The following is a 14,828-nucleotide window of genomic DNA, read 5'->3' as shown; positions in this document are numbered from 1 at the left end:
CATGGTGGCTCACAAGCATCTGTAATGGGATCTGACGCCCTCTTCTGGTGTGTCTGAAGACAGCGACAGTGTACTTACATATAATTAATAAATAAATAAATAAATAAAAAAGGCACAAATCTGTCTCTTTAGTGTGTCACTAATAGCCATCAAAATGCGTACTCTGCCATGAAAGTCAGGTCACTACCCTGTGGCAGGGCTTGGATACTGAGTCCAAAAACGTGGAGAGTTCAAACAGTGAAGTTCTACATTGCCAATATTTGAAGAAAGGAATGAAAGGTCAGTTGGCTAAAGTTAGAAGCAATTTGTAGAAAAACAAACATTTTTTAAAAAATTAAAAATGCAGTCACACGGACTTTTTAGCCTAAAGTCAGTTTCCAGTAAAAGCCCTGCCCCTACCTACCCATTAGGACAAAAGTAGAAAATAACCCATTACCTATCACTTTCCGCTTGTCTTTCCTAGAGCTTAAGACAGATGGTATCACAGAGAACACACTTCGGGGTCTGGCATCTTTCACTTGCGTGCTGCTGTGAGATCCATCCACATGGCTGCATGTGCCCATGTTATTACTAAGCATGCCTCTGCGAATGTGCTTGCCACTGGTTTATTTAGTCACCTATTCATGGACATTTTGGTTGCATCATTTCAGCTTTGGGGCTTTGACTAAAGCTGCTATGGATATCCATTCAGAAGTATTTCTTTTTCTTTTTTTTTTTTTTTTTTTTTTTTTGTTTTCCTCACTATGTCGTCCTGGCTGTCCTGGAACTTACTATGTAGACTCAGCCCTTAATGTTGAGTGGGGTCATTTACTACACAGAAAAATTAATTAGATTTAGTTCATAATTTTCTTTTTAAAATTTTTTTTTTATTTNTTTTTTTGGTTTTTCGAGACAGTGTTTCTCTGTATAGTCCTGGTTGTCCTGGAACTCACTCTGTAGACCAGGCTGGCCTCGAACTCAGAAATTCGCCTGCCACTGCCTCCCGAGTGCTGGGATTAAAGGCATGCGCCACCACGCCCGGCTCGTGTCTTAACTGTTGAGCCGTCTCCCCAGCCTTTTTTTAAGTTTGACTTTTCAGATCAGTGTATGGTGACATCTCACTGTGGTTTAATTCCTTATAGCCAATACTGTTGAGCATCTTGTCGTACACTGTTGACCAGCCAAATGTTTGTACCATTAGGATGAGTTTATAAAATTTCTTTCTATGTTCTGAATACAAATGCTTGCTTTAACCATGAAGTACTCCGAAGATTGCTGTGTATAGTCTATAGCAGCAGTTCTCAACCTTCCTAATGCTGCAATTCTTTAATATTTGCACGTTGTGGTGAACTCCCCCCCAGCCATAAAATTATTTTTGTTGCTACTTTATAATTGTAATTCTGCCACTGTTATGGATCGTAATGTAAATACTGATAGGCAGGACATCTGATATGCAACCCCTATGAAAGAGTCACTCAGCCTTCTCCCTGGTGGGGTCACAACCCAGAGGCTGAGAACCACTGGTCTAGAGATGATGAGCACTAGCCATTTATTTTAATTTAAATGAGTGAGTTTAATACATATGTGTGTGTGTGTGTGTGTGTGTGTGTGTGTGTGTTTTAACAGTTACAGAACAAGTAGATATAGCTAATGTGCCTGAGGTTGGAGGACAACATGGAAGTAGTTGACTCTCTGCTTCTACCATGTGAGTCTTGAGGATCGAACTCACCTGTGTCATCAGGCTTGGGACCAGGCAGTTTTACTCTTTGACGGTCTCACCAACCCAAATTATAACAATCTTACTAAAGCATTAGAACACTATTGTTTGAAAATTAATTAGAAATTAAATAACCCAACCAAATGGGAAAGCACAGAAGTATAGAGAAAACACAAGACGTTGTGGGACTTAGGAAAATCACTAGTCTCTTCTCTCAGAGTCAGAGTAAATAAGATCGCCCCAGAGCACACAGCTTCCTGAGTCACTGCCTTAGTTTATTTTGGGTGGTGCTGGGAATTGAGCCCAGGACCTTGAACTTGGTGAGCAAGTGCTTTACCTGTCTACCTCCCAGTTGAACCCCACCTCCCTGTATTTGTAAATAAAATGTGTGAGACTAATGAATGGAAATTACTAGGAATTTTGACGCATTGTTCTCTACCTCTTCAGAATGAGGGCATAGAGTTGATAAACGGAGGAAGAGAAAAAGCAAACCCTGAAGCCACACTTGCCAAGGGCAGCCTCAATTGCAGATGGATCTATTGCTGTTGGCCTGTGACATTTTGGTCACTCCGATTGCTGGGTGTGTTCCCTTTGGCATCATTCTCACTAGGAATGACAGTGCTTGGCTCTTAGTGAAGGGATCCTGGGCTGAACTTGAAAAACCTAAGTATAATGGCCCTCTTGTTAAGGACAGGGATGAAGGAGGGGAAAGAATTCCTACCCGGACCCTGGAGGCCAGAATTCTCTATCTCGAGCCAGAATGCCAAGTGCAGCTGTTGAAGAGGCAAGGGCAGTCTGTTCAGGTTCGCTTCCTTCACTTCTAAACTAGCTGTTCTCCCAAACCTTGCTTCCCTCTGGATATGTCCTCGGTGTAAGCCTTCCTTCCCTCAGACACACAGCAGGCAGGGGGATGTGTGGGGTGTGGCCCAGAATGCAACCATCTGTGACCATCTATCTACCTGTGTACTAGCCTGTGGGAGGGGATGCCAGCTAGAAAGTGTGAATAAAAGTGGGCCACATTGGCAGGGTCACCCAGATTAGGACCCTTGCCTCCCTGGAAAGTAGAGAGAGACACCCCTAAGAGAACAACTTTAGGAATTAAAAGTTTAAAAAGACGTGGTATACTTGCTGTACTCTTACTGTCTCCATGGGATGGGGCAGGAGGCAAGTGGGATCTGTGTGCATGAGTCTCTTACGTAGGAGATCAGAGGAGGGCATCTCTCTGACTGACATTTGCTCTGCCCAAACCTGATTGTTTTCTCTACTCTGGCTCAGGAACTGAGCTGAGATTTTTATCTTCCAAACACTGAGATGTCAATCAAGTCTCCCCAAGTAACCCCAGCACCCTCAGGTACTAAAGTAATAAAAGTAGCTACAGAACGGTGAGGTTACCTGTCAAACTTTTAACTTGTAGTTCTACCAGTGCTAGCATATGCCAGCTTCCAGCTGCCTGGCATGTGCAGAGGGCAATGCAGAACAGCAGCTGTTAGCGCTCAGTTCCTGTAGCGAATACCTGTGGACAAGCAGTTTGTAGAGAGAATGGAGTGCTGGCCCTTGGTTTGGAGGTTTCAATCCGTGATTGACTGGCCCTGTGGCTTTGCATGAGGCCTGTTGTTGAGGCGGGAATATATGGCACTCATTTCATGGTCATCAACAAGAGAGAGGGGAAAGACATTAAAGTACCCCCTTGAGACATTTGTCCCAGAACACCTCCTTCCAGTAGCACAAAATCAAACTCGGGTGCTGGGCTTTAACAGTGGACTCCTGCTCATAGGTCACACTCACTTTATGGCAGATGGGCTCCTGAGCAGCCTTTCTGTTGGGCTTCACCCAAAATCAGGGTAGGAATACGCAAGTTGTGCAGGCGGGGGTGCACTGGTGACCTGGTGAGGTTATGGGTGACAGTGACGTGGCACCAGTAATACTGTATATTTCAAGGCCATCTTTCCTCGAGACGTTCCCTGAAAATGTTTTCAAATCTCTGATGTCTCTGGGTTGAATGTGTCACCACCTTACTGAAGAAGGAATGGGACCAATGACACTAGACTACCCCATGGCATGTGAGCGCAGCACACCCCAGAAGCAACCCAAGAGCACCAGTGGTTTCAATATAAAACCAATGAAGGAAGAAAAACTTGGAAGCACAGAAAATTCTCCAAATACCTGTTACCCCACAGGGAAACTGCCTGGTGTGGAAACCGGAGCAACCTGCACCATGAGCACTGTAAAGCTTCCAGCGAGGAGGCCCACGCAGTCCTCCACAGGAAAGGAGAGGTGGAGGAAGAGATGACTGTGCTCCCAAAGTAGCCATGGGATCTGGAGGTGGGGGTGGGTTGGCTTTTGTTATGGGGTTTGTGCTGTTATGGGGCTTGATTCTCCCAGGACAAAAGGCTCTGTTTTGAAGACAGCGCACCAGGCACTTGGGAGAGGGTGATCCCTCCAATCCCCCTGTCCACGGCGTTTCTGTATTTAAAATTAGGGCTGGGGTGTAGCTCAGTGGTAGAGCATGTGCTAAGACACATGGACACACATGGACACCTGGACACATAGCAGCTCCCTTGGAGTTCTGTGGCAATGGTACACAGGGTTGATTCAGCACTTTTATTAATAGGCCATAAGCAAGCTTAAAATCTTTACACTTCGATCCTGAAAGTGTCTATCAGATGGGCATTCTGATTCCATTTCTGGTGGCTAAGCAAGGGGGCAGGTGTAGATTTGATGCTGGGAAGAACCACAAATGGTTGCTCACTCAAAAACAAAACAAAGCAAACATCCATAAAGAAGCAAAAGCCAGGCATCAGAAGAAAGGGAGGGTGTGTCTCCTGGAGCTGTTGACCAGGCAGTGAGGGAGTTTCACCTTGTGGGTCCGTCTGTGGAGAGGTGGGAGGCATGCCGCATGCTTCTCTTCCCCAGTTGCTTTGGGATGAGGTCAGATGTTTTGGCGGTTGTAGAGGTAGGAAGGATACAGGCCATCATAATGCCACTGACGCCACTGCTCCACTGCCTCCCTGGTCCTCTCTTCCTGCTCTGAGGTGGGAAAGATGAAAGGCCATTGTGCAAATCAGAAGAGACACCCAACCCAGCAGGAGTTGATGATGAGCGCCCAGCACCTGCTGAAGGGACATTGAGCCCGTGCCTCAGACTTCCAAGGTTGGAGCTAGGAGGGGCTGATGGGCATTTGTGCGAAGGTTTCTGTCTTGGAGCAGGCCAGAGGATAAAGGCCAATAGCTAGCACCTGAGCTGCCTGCCTCCTTGCCAACAATGGAGGAAAGAGTCTTAAGCAGTCATTTGGCTTAAGCAGGTGACTAGACACCAAAGTAACAAGAAACCGCACGAGGGCCACATGGAAATACAAGCCACACCTTGAAATAGTCACGAACCAGCGAGATGGTTCACCTGGGAGTAGTACTTGCTGAGATCCATCCCGAAAATCCACACAAAAGAAGAGAACCAACTCCCACAAAGTGTTCTCTGTGCATGCATGTACACGTGTACACACACACACACACACACACACACACACACACACAAATACATAAATAATGTAAAATAACGTAAAGCAAACCATGGAGATTGTTGTCAGCATGGAGCGGTGGATACCATGGGCACTTTCTCTCAGTAAGTTATCCTCTTGTTTTGCTTTTTTTTTTTGAGATTAAAGCCTTATTCCACAGCTCAGGCTGACCTGGAACTCGCGACCCTCACGCCTCAACTTCCTGAGTGCTGGCATTACAGATGTGTGCCACCTTACCTGGCATGGTCTCTACTTCCAAAGTTTCAAACATAGACCTATGGTGTCAAAACTAGCTGGAGAAGAGACAGGTGAAGCCAGTGTCCCACACCGTGGCTACTGAGGACGCTTCATTTCAGTGTGAGCCTACAGTGGATGGCCCCCCCTGGAACTGAAAATCCCCTTCTGTATTTTGTCCCTGAAACAGCCAGGTACACACAGAGCCCAGCCCTGGTGGGGGCTTAGCCTTTCAGACCCCTCTCAAGCTCAGTGGAGCTGCTCTTTCCTCTTCCAGGCCTGTTGTTGAATAGGCTTCCCTTCCATGAAGCAGCTCCCTGGGAGAGCTCAGGCTTTCAGTGACTTAACATAAAATGGCTAACGGGAAGCAGGTTGGCATAGGGGGGGGTCAGTAAAAGTTGAAGGTGTGTTTGAGGTAACAATCCAGGCAGTCATCCTAGGGCAGAGAGGCAAGAGGTTGGGGTAACAGATTCAGCTCTTTTCAAAAATTAATTCTATGGTGAGCTAGACTTACTCTCATTTCCCTTCCTCATTGAGCTCTGGAGAGAGCCCTTGGCTCACTCTCCTTTACCCTACTCATTCCATCATCCCTGGGGACCAGTGGGAAGATCCCCTAAGGCCTCCATGAGTGTGGTCGTCCGAGATGGAGATGAGCAGCAGCCTTGCACCCGTCCCAGGCCATCTCCTGGCACATCACTGTGTGGATTGTGTTTCCTTTTTAAGCCTCAGCCTTTCGGTCTGTAAAGTGGGAATGGCGAGATCTGTCTTCGGAGGCATTGTGGCAGGAATTAGAAAGTTTCCGTAAACGCTCAGTGCCAACAGTGCTATAAAGACAGTCCCCAGCAGCTCTGTCTGCCGAGATGCGCTTCTCTGTGTGGGTGGAGCTCAAGAGCCAAGGTTCTAGTACCCTCTAGGTGGTAACCCCACATCCCAGCTCTTCCTGAAAGAGAAGACAGTTTTTTTCCACCCATATGCTAGAAATTTGAAAATGATACATTTTGCTTATTATTGTGTTGTTTTTTTTTTTTCTTTTTGTTTTTTTTACAGTTTCACTATGTGGCCCAGGCTGGCTTTAAAACTGAGATTCTAGGCTGGTGAGATGGTTCAGTGGGTAAGAGCACCCGACTGCTCTTCCGAAGGTCTGGAGTTCAAATCCCAGCAACCACATGGCAGCTCATAACCATCCGTAACAAGCTCTGACGCCCTCTTCTGGGGTGTCTGAAGACAGCTACAGCGTACTTACATATAATAAATAAATAAATCTTTAAAAAATAAAAATAAAAATAAAACTGAGATTCTCCCTGCTTCAGTCAACCAAGTAAGTGCTGGGATTACTGGGCCCAGCACCGCCAGGCCTGGCAAAGCCCTGAAACATTTGGGATGGCACTGAGTCAAGTGCTATTAGGAACAGTGTGAGTAAAAATCACACCAAAGGAAATTTGGATTCCAAATCCTCAGGTTTTAAAAACAAGACGGCTCTCCTCGGCTGCTCCCCACAGCTGCCCGCCAAGGTCAACAAATCTCTGATATTAGAAGCGTTTGGTGACGTCTGAGCTCTTTACATTATGTTCCCAAAAAAGTCTGATTTCTTACTTCCTGGGATGGGAGCCCAACACCTGCTGGCAGCATTTAGCTTGGTGACCCCTGCCGGGCAATGTTCCCAGAGTCCTCAGTTCCCAGAGTAGTAGCCTTTGCACTGTGCCCTTAGAGGAGCAACTGCCATACCCATCCCGGCCCGTGAGCCCGAACTAAGCTGATGACTGTATCAGAACCTGGATGACAGTGTTGTGCCCAAGCCGAGCACCAGGAGCTTCCAAGAGAGTGTGTGGGAATGTGGTAGGTTTGGGATTGGAAAGGGCAGAGAGAGAAAAAGTCATACCCTCATTCTTCCCCATCAACCCTTTCTTCCACGTCTCCTCCCTTTCTCTCTCCCTCTCTTGCCATTAAGAGTCCCTGTGGGGGCTGGTGAGATGACTCAGTGGGTAAGAGCACCCGACTGCTCTTCCGAAGGTCCAGAGTTCAAATCCCAGCAACCACATGGTGGTTCATAACCATCTGTAACAAGATCTGACTCCCTCTTCTGGGAGTGTCTGAAGACAGCTACGGTATACTTACATATAATAAATAAATAAATCTTTGAAAAAAAAAAAAGAGTCCCTGTGGATATCTGTTGTGGGCAACACTTGAGACCTCTAGGCAGCCTTAGTTCAGACAGAACTTCCCTGAACTGTCTCTACCCACACCTCTGCTGAGGCCTGGATTGTGTCCACAGGGCAGCTAGGAGGAATGAACTGTGCCTCTTGCATCACAGAGACCCTAAGCTGTCCGTAAGTTTTCTACTCTGTCAACAAGAACGAGGTGTGTTTAAAAGGGCACCTCTGTCGGATGAGAAAAACACAGTAAACCATGTGAAAAAGCCTTCCGGGAATCCATGTTGCTATGGGGTAATTGAGAGGCTCTGATGGAATTAGAAGTCAGGTACAAGGCAGATAAAAGGAGCAGGTGCTTTTGTTCTCCCGATCAAAGTGTTGTGATGGGCTGGCAAGATGGCATAGCAGATAATGAGCTTTCAAAACACAAAAGTGTGAGCTCCAAACTCCATATAAAATCCTGGGTGAGCATGGTGCCCTGAGCGTCAGAGAGTGGGGACAGGATTGCCAGAGCAAGCTGACTAGTGAGAGGAGCCACACTGGCCAGCTCTGGATCAGATGGAGAATAAGATGAAAGGGTGAGGGGCTGGAGAGATGGCTCAGCGGTTAACAGCACTGACTGCTCTTCCAGAGGTCCTGAGTTCAGTTCCCGCAACCACACGGTGGCTCACAACCATTCGTAATGGGATCTGATGCCCTCTTCTGGTGTGTCTGAAGACAGGGACAATGCACTTATATAAATAAAATAGATTTAAAAAAAAAAAAAAGAAAAAGAAAAAGAAAGGAAAATGCAAAAGGGCAGAGGACAGGGATTTAAGAAATAGGTAAGTGGCCCTCATTTTCCTGGGTTAAGTAGCACCTGGAATTGGTACATTCATGTCTAAGGGACTCGAGGTCATGACTTTGATATCCATCCACCTGTCAACTCTGCGGGAGCCAAGTCACCTTTCGGGTACTTAGACCCACAGTGATTCCAAAAGAGAGATGGGGTAGTTATACTCCCATACGGTCAGCCAATAACTCCCTGGTCTCCACTGTCCCCCGGCCACTGGGTCCCCAGCCCCTATGCCCTTTACCCTCTTCCACAACATTTTAAGTCTGCCTAGCCATGTCTATGGCTCGTTCTCTTCACATCTACCATGGATGGGAGTTGAAATGGATTCCCCCACCCATACCTCCTTCCTGCAGTCAGTATCGGGGAGCCATGAGGGAGGCCTGGGATCTCCTCTTTATGCTCTCCCCCACAAGGCTGCTGCTGGAGAGAGCTTACCATCTCTCTGTTCCTCCACGAAGTTCTCAAACTCGTTCCTTTGCTCCTCGTAATACTCCCTCCGCAGCTCATCATCCCGCAGCTTCTGTCTGTTTTCCGCTGTGAACACAAAGTTGCTCTTGAAAAAGAGAAGGTAGGTGCATATGTAAGGGATAGCACGCTAGCCCTGAGAAGCTAGACCTGGTGAAGAGGGATGGACGGTCATGGGTTTTGCTGAAATGGTTTGTGCCTTGCCTGGACTTTAAAACACGAAGGGCCTGGTAGACCATTCTATCCAGTGACCCCATTTTGCAGATGAGAAGATGGAGGCCCAAAGGGGGTAAGTGCTTTGGCTCTGGTCACAAAGTTAGTGATGTGATTCAAGAACCAGACTACTGCCGGGCGTGGTGGCGCACGCCTTTAATCCCAGCACTCCGGAGGCAGAGGCAGGGGGATTTCTGAGTTTGAGGCCAGCCTGGTCTACAGAGTGAGTTTCAGGACAGCCAGGGCTACACAGAGAAACCCTGTCTCAAAAAACAAAAAACAAACAAACAAACAAAAGAACCAGACTATTTAGAAACCTAAACTCACATGATGGGAAATGAACTCTTAAGATTAAATGTCTTGTAAGTTAACCTTGGGGCTAGAGAGATGGCTCTACAGTTAAGAGCACTGGCTGCTCTTCCAGGGGACATGTGTTTGATTCCCAGCACTCACACTGCAGCTCATAGCCATTGGCAACTCCAGTTTCAGGGAACCCAGTGCCCTGTTCTAGCCTCCATGGACAGCAGGCATGCATGTCCTGAAGAGACATGTGTGCAGGCAATAGTAAGGATACTATTAGGATACCATAGTAAGGATAAAGTTTGTAAAGAGTGAATCTACCATTGATAAATACCTTCGAGTCCACTCTGAGCACCTATCTCAGACAGGACTCAGGAGAAGCCCAATGACATGATTCAGTCCCTAGGACCCATATGGTAGACAAGAACTGATTCCCATAAACTGTCCTCTGACATCTTGTGCACTATAACAGGTATGCACATGCTACATACAAAATAAATGTACACATACAAAATAGGTGTATAAAATATCATCACCTGCTACATACAGGATACATGTACACATACAAAATAGATATATAAATGGAAGAAGAAGAAGAAGAAGAAGAAGAAGAAGAAGAAGAAGAAGAAGAAGAAGAAGAAGAAGAAGAAGAAGAAGAAACTAACAACAGATAAAGAGGCCATCAACTTCTTTTTTTTGGGGGGGTTTTTTTTTTTTTTTTTTGGTTTTTTTCGAGACAGGGTTTCTCTGTATAGCCCTGGCTGTCCTGGAACTCACTTTGTAGACCAGGCTGGCCTTTTTTTTTTTTATTTATTTATTATTATATCTAAGTACACTGTAGCTGTCTCCAGATGCACCAGAAGAGGGCGTCAGATCTCATTACGGATGGTTGTGAGCCAACATGTGGTTACTGGGATTTGAACTCTGGACCTTCAGAAGAGCAGTCGGTGCTCTTAACCACTGAGCCATCTCTCCAGGATGCCATCAACTTCTTAAGATGGGCAGCCCTGTCTTTCAGTTAAGAAGTGTGTGAACAAAGTGAGTTCCAGGACAGCCAGGGCTATACAGAGAAACNCTGTCNCGAAAAAAAAAAAAAAAAAAAGAAGTGTGTGAAATCAAGTGTCAGCTGACTCAGGGGTGTGACTCTATGGTAGAGTACTTGCCTAGAATGTTCAAGGCCTTAGGTTCAATTCCTAACACTACAAAATAGCAATAATAGTCAAATAAGTTTTTATTTCCATGATGACATCTAGGAAAAAAGATTGAGAGCTGTGATGTTCTGGAAGATGATATTTAAAGCTCTTTAAAGGTTCTTAGAACATGTGTCCTTCAACCGGAAACATACTGAAGGCCTGTGGGTCACAGAGTGGGTCCATCAGATCGCCTCACGTTGTGAAGGCAGGATCCCCCCACATCACTGGACTACAGTGCCTGTTGCCCTACAACACCGCTATGCAAAAGGAGATTGAGACACAGAAAAGCTGAGGCAAGCTGCTGTACCCATCACACTCTACAGCACAGCATTTGGCTTGCCTAGCATGCACAAGGCCTCCAAGTCCATGCCTAGCACTGGGGGTGATGGGGAGCGGGAACGAAGAGAAAGAAAATTAGGTCTAGAGGATGGCTGAGCACTAAGGTATTTGCCACCAAGCCTGACAACCTGTGTTTAAGTCCCAGAATCCACATGTGGGAGGAGAGAATCAGTTTCCACAAACTGTCTTCTGACCTGTACACACACACACACACACACACACACACACACACAAGTCCCACAGAGTAAATCAATAAATGGTTTTTGTTTGTTTGTTTGTTTGTTCTGTTGAGGGAGGAAAGAAGGAAAAGAAATAAGCAAGTGGAGAAGAAAATCTCAAATCCCTCCTGGAAGCTAGAAGCTTACATGAATAAGTAAATCTGTGAGAACTAAGTAACTGTAAAACCAGGTTATCTGTGAGCTTGCCTTAGACCAGATTTCTGACAGAAGTCCTATGTTTATTTACAGAGTTCTGCCAATGGCAGAAAACTTTTTCCTGACAGAAATGACACATAGTCCAGTCCATCCCTCCACCCTACAGATTCTCAAGAGGTGATTCAAACCCAGAGAGGTGTGGTAGCCCAGTGGAGTCACACAGCTGGCTGGCCCAGAGCACCATGCATGACAGTGTCTCCTTTCTGTCTCACTTGAGGCTCTAGACATCACAAAACTTCTGCAGGAAGGTTTGAATTTTAGGAAATACTTCATGAGTGACTACCAGTTCCTAAAGAAGCATATTTGTGGGGAAAAAAAAAGTCCAAAATTTGGACGTCTGACCTAACAACAATTTCATTCTCCTCCAAAAGGGCGTTTTATACTAGGTGCCAACAAACACATTCTATACAGCTTTTTAAAGTAGCTGGGCATGGTGCCATGCATGTGTAATCCCAGAACTGGGATGGAGGAAACAGGTCCGGGGCTTGCTGGTCAGCAAGCTAGACTATCTGGTAAGTTCCAGACCACTGAGAGACCCTACCTCAAAAAGAAAAGTGGACAGCAACTTTGAAACAACACCCAAAGTTGTCTTCTGGCCTCTATTTGCATGCACGTGAGTGCGCACACACGCACGCATGCACTCGCTCACCCATGCACGTGCACACACACATACACACACAAATATACACCTATCCAATTCTTACTCTAAAGTAGTTCTAAGTTCAGGTGAATTCCAAGGTCATGCTTCTCTACCTGTCCACACAGCTTGGCCTAGTGACTGCTGAGTGCATATGTGAAGTGTGAAGTCTTATTTACTTGGATACGCAGCTACTGCCTGTCTGAGCTTTTGTCTAAGGTAAAAGACCTCAGGCTTAATCATGTACCTAATTACTCTGAGTCAGTTTTACAGGAGATAACTGCCACTCCCAGAGTCTGCCAGAAGTTGCTTCTCTGATTGCAATCAAGGACTGCACCTCAAGCACAGGCTTTCAGTGTTGCTTGACATTAGCCCATTTCAACTTTCAACCTGTGTGCGGTCTGGCGATTTTCCTACTGCGGTTGGTCAGACTTCTCCAAGTTTCAAAGAACGATCTGCACGCAGTTCCATCTGTTCTTCCCCATCATTTGAAAATAACCCTGCTGTTTTTACTGAGCAACAAGTCGCCTTGCTGAGTTCGGGAAGTGACACAAAGAGTTCATTCACCCACATGCACAAGGGAAGAATCAAACCGCAACGCTCAGCCAGGATGGCCCGAGCGCAGAGGCTTAGGAGAGTCAGTTTCAGGGGTGGGAAACTCCAGTGCCTCCTGGGCTGGAAGGTCAACGACCAACTGAGGTATTCAGAATACTGGAGAGTCTAAAATTCACAGGAAATGAACGGGAGAAAAACAAAGCAAAACAAACAAAACACACACATGTACCAGCTCCCTCCCTTGATACAGTGTCGCCAGCTTCCCCACCACCCCCAAGTTTATAGATAAGGAAATTGGAAACAGAGTTGGGGGTGGCTAAGGCCACTCAGCAGCAGAACTGTTACCAAACCACCTCTTCTCAACACTTGGGTCCCTTGTGCTTGGTCTCCTGATGACACATGTTGTCCTGGGTGCATCAGGCCACTACCTGAAGTACCCCATTCCCTTTACACCTAGTAGACATTCTTTATTTTTCTTTTCACTATCTGAATACATCCTGGTGCTTCTTTTTTTATTTTTTATTTTGTTTTTCTTTGTTTGTTTGTTTGTTTTGTTTTGTTTTTAGAGACAGGGTTTCTCTGTGTAGCCCTGGCTGTCCTGGAACTCACTCTGTAGATCAGGCTGGCCTGGAACTCAGAAATCCACCTGCCTCTGCCTCCCAAGTGCTGGGATTAAAGGCGTGCGCCACCACTGCCCAGCTCATCCTGGTGCTCTTAATGTGGTTTATTTTATACTGTTCTTTACTCTGATGCCACATTCAGTTCAACCAGTGGCCCACAACCAGTGAAGTATGATATCGTTTCTATATTTTTATTTATTTAATTTGCTAGGGATATATTCGTACCACTGTGTGCACATGGAGGTCAGAGAGCAACTCTTGGGGGCCAGTTGTCTTCTACCAAATGCAATCCCAGGACTGAATTCCACTTACTTTCACCCTTTGAACCATCTCACTGGCCCCAGATATGGTACTATTGCTCATAGACCGTTAATCTCTCAGGGCTTTGGTCTTCCACAGCGGGAGGGAGACCAATCCAGCAGCCTTACCGTTGACTTCATCTCGGGACTTAGGGGACCGCTTGCCACGCCTCTTGAGGAAATTAGAGGCATCAGATTCTTGCATGAAAATCTTCTGTTTCACACCTGAAACCAGAAAAGAGCTCTTCACACCCACATGGGGTGGGGGCAGGATCTACCTCTCCCACACGTAGGGATAGCCCCTGGACTCACCTTCCGGCACCCCCTCTGCAGCTGCCTGTCTGCTCCCCACAGAAGCGCTGGTCCCCTCCTGTAGCACTGTAAGGTAAGGCACAAGGAAAGGCTGCAACATCAGAGGCCCCAGTAGGGCGTCAATAGTGCTGGGTGCAGTGGCTTGCCAGACTACATATGAGGCCCTCTGCCCCTTGGCGTACCACCCAATCTTGATGGAAACCCACCATATGATCTGGGTTGCTTCCTATTTTTTATCTTTGCTGTTTTTCTCTGTGTTACATTATCTTTTGCACACACACAAACACACACCAAGAATAGTTACCTTACTAAACACACACCCCCTATCTATGCCACCTGAACAAATTTACCTATACATAGTAACTGTGTAGCTAACACCGCCCACCCTTTGACCCTCCCATACTCACTACACAGGAGCACCAGGGCTGAGAGAGATGACAGGAGGATGACCCGTCTCCAGGACATCTTTACAGTGCACCCCCAGAAACCACAGGGCAGATAATAAGGTGAGGTATCTTGGAAGCCCCCAGTACTCTGACACAGCTGCCCAGTAAGTTCTCACTTCTGAGTCAGGCAGACAGGCAAGAGAGAGAGAAACAGGAGACAGGAAGCTGGGATGCCACTGGGGGAGAGTGGGAGGGGTCCTGGCTGTGGTTTCCATTGGCTGCTCCAGGTCAGAACACTGGAGATGTTTTTGGTGCCTGGAAAAATCTCCACAGAAGTGAAGCTTGTGGGCCCTGGCAGGGGCAGTTTTGAACTGTCCTTGCCAACATCGGTGCCCAAGGAGATGCTCTGAGAAATACCCAGCCTGAGTCCGAGTGGGAGAAGCAATTGGCATGTTTGAATGAGTTCTTTGCATGTTCTCAAGATGGGGTAGGATGCTGGTAGCCATGGCTGAAACATATGGGGCCAGAGAAAGAAGGAATTACTCAGAGATCATTTGCATCCAAATGTCAGATAAGAATGGCTCCTGATGCCGGGCGTGGTGGCGCATGCCTTTAATCCCAGCACTTGGGAGGCAGAGGCAGGTGA

General features: G+C 46.6%; 1 protein-coding gene across 4 annotated transcripts; it reads right to left on the bottom strand.

Annotated features, from left to right (window-relative positions):
* Positions 1-4,282: 4,282 nt before the first annotated feature.
* Ucma (upper zone of growth plate and cartilage matrix associated) lies at positions 4,283-14,391 on the bottom strand. Of its 4 annotated transcripts, XM_021215884.1 has the most exons (5): positions 14,204-14,391; positions 13,797-13,862; positions 13,614-13,709; positions 8,865-8,963; positions 4,283-4,723 (listed from the first exon to the last, which is right to left on the bottom strand). In XM_021215884.1, the coding sequence occupies exons 1-5, from the start codon at positions 14,259-14,261 to the stop codon at positions 4,626-4,628; spliced, it is 417 nt and encodes a 138-aa protein (XP_021071543.1). In that variant the 5' UTR covers positions 14,262-14,391; the 3' UTR covers positions 4,283-4,625. The 4 variants fall into 4 exon arrangements, with proteins under 4 accessions (XP_021071543.1, XP_021071545.1, XP_021071544.1 ...); XM_021215886.1 differs by lacking the exon at positions 8,865-8,963; XM_021215885.1 differs by lacking the exon at positions 13,797-13,862.
* Positions 14,392-14,828: the final 437 nt, after the last annotated feature.

This window comes from Mus pahari, chromosome 16, assembly GCF_900095145.1.
Source record: "Mus pahari chromosome 16, PAHARI_EIJ_v1.1, whole genome shotgun sequence".
NCBI classification, from domain to species: domain Eukaryota; kingdom Metazoa; phylum Chordata; class Mammalia; order Rodentia; family Muridae; genus Mus; species Mus pahari.
This window is presented reverse-complemented; position numbering and strand designations above follow the sequence as displayed.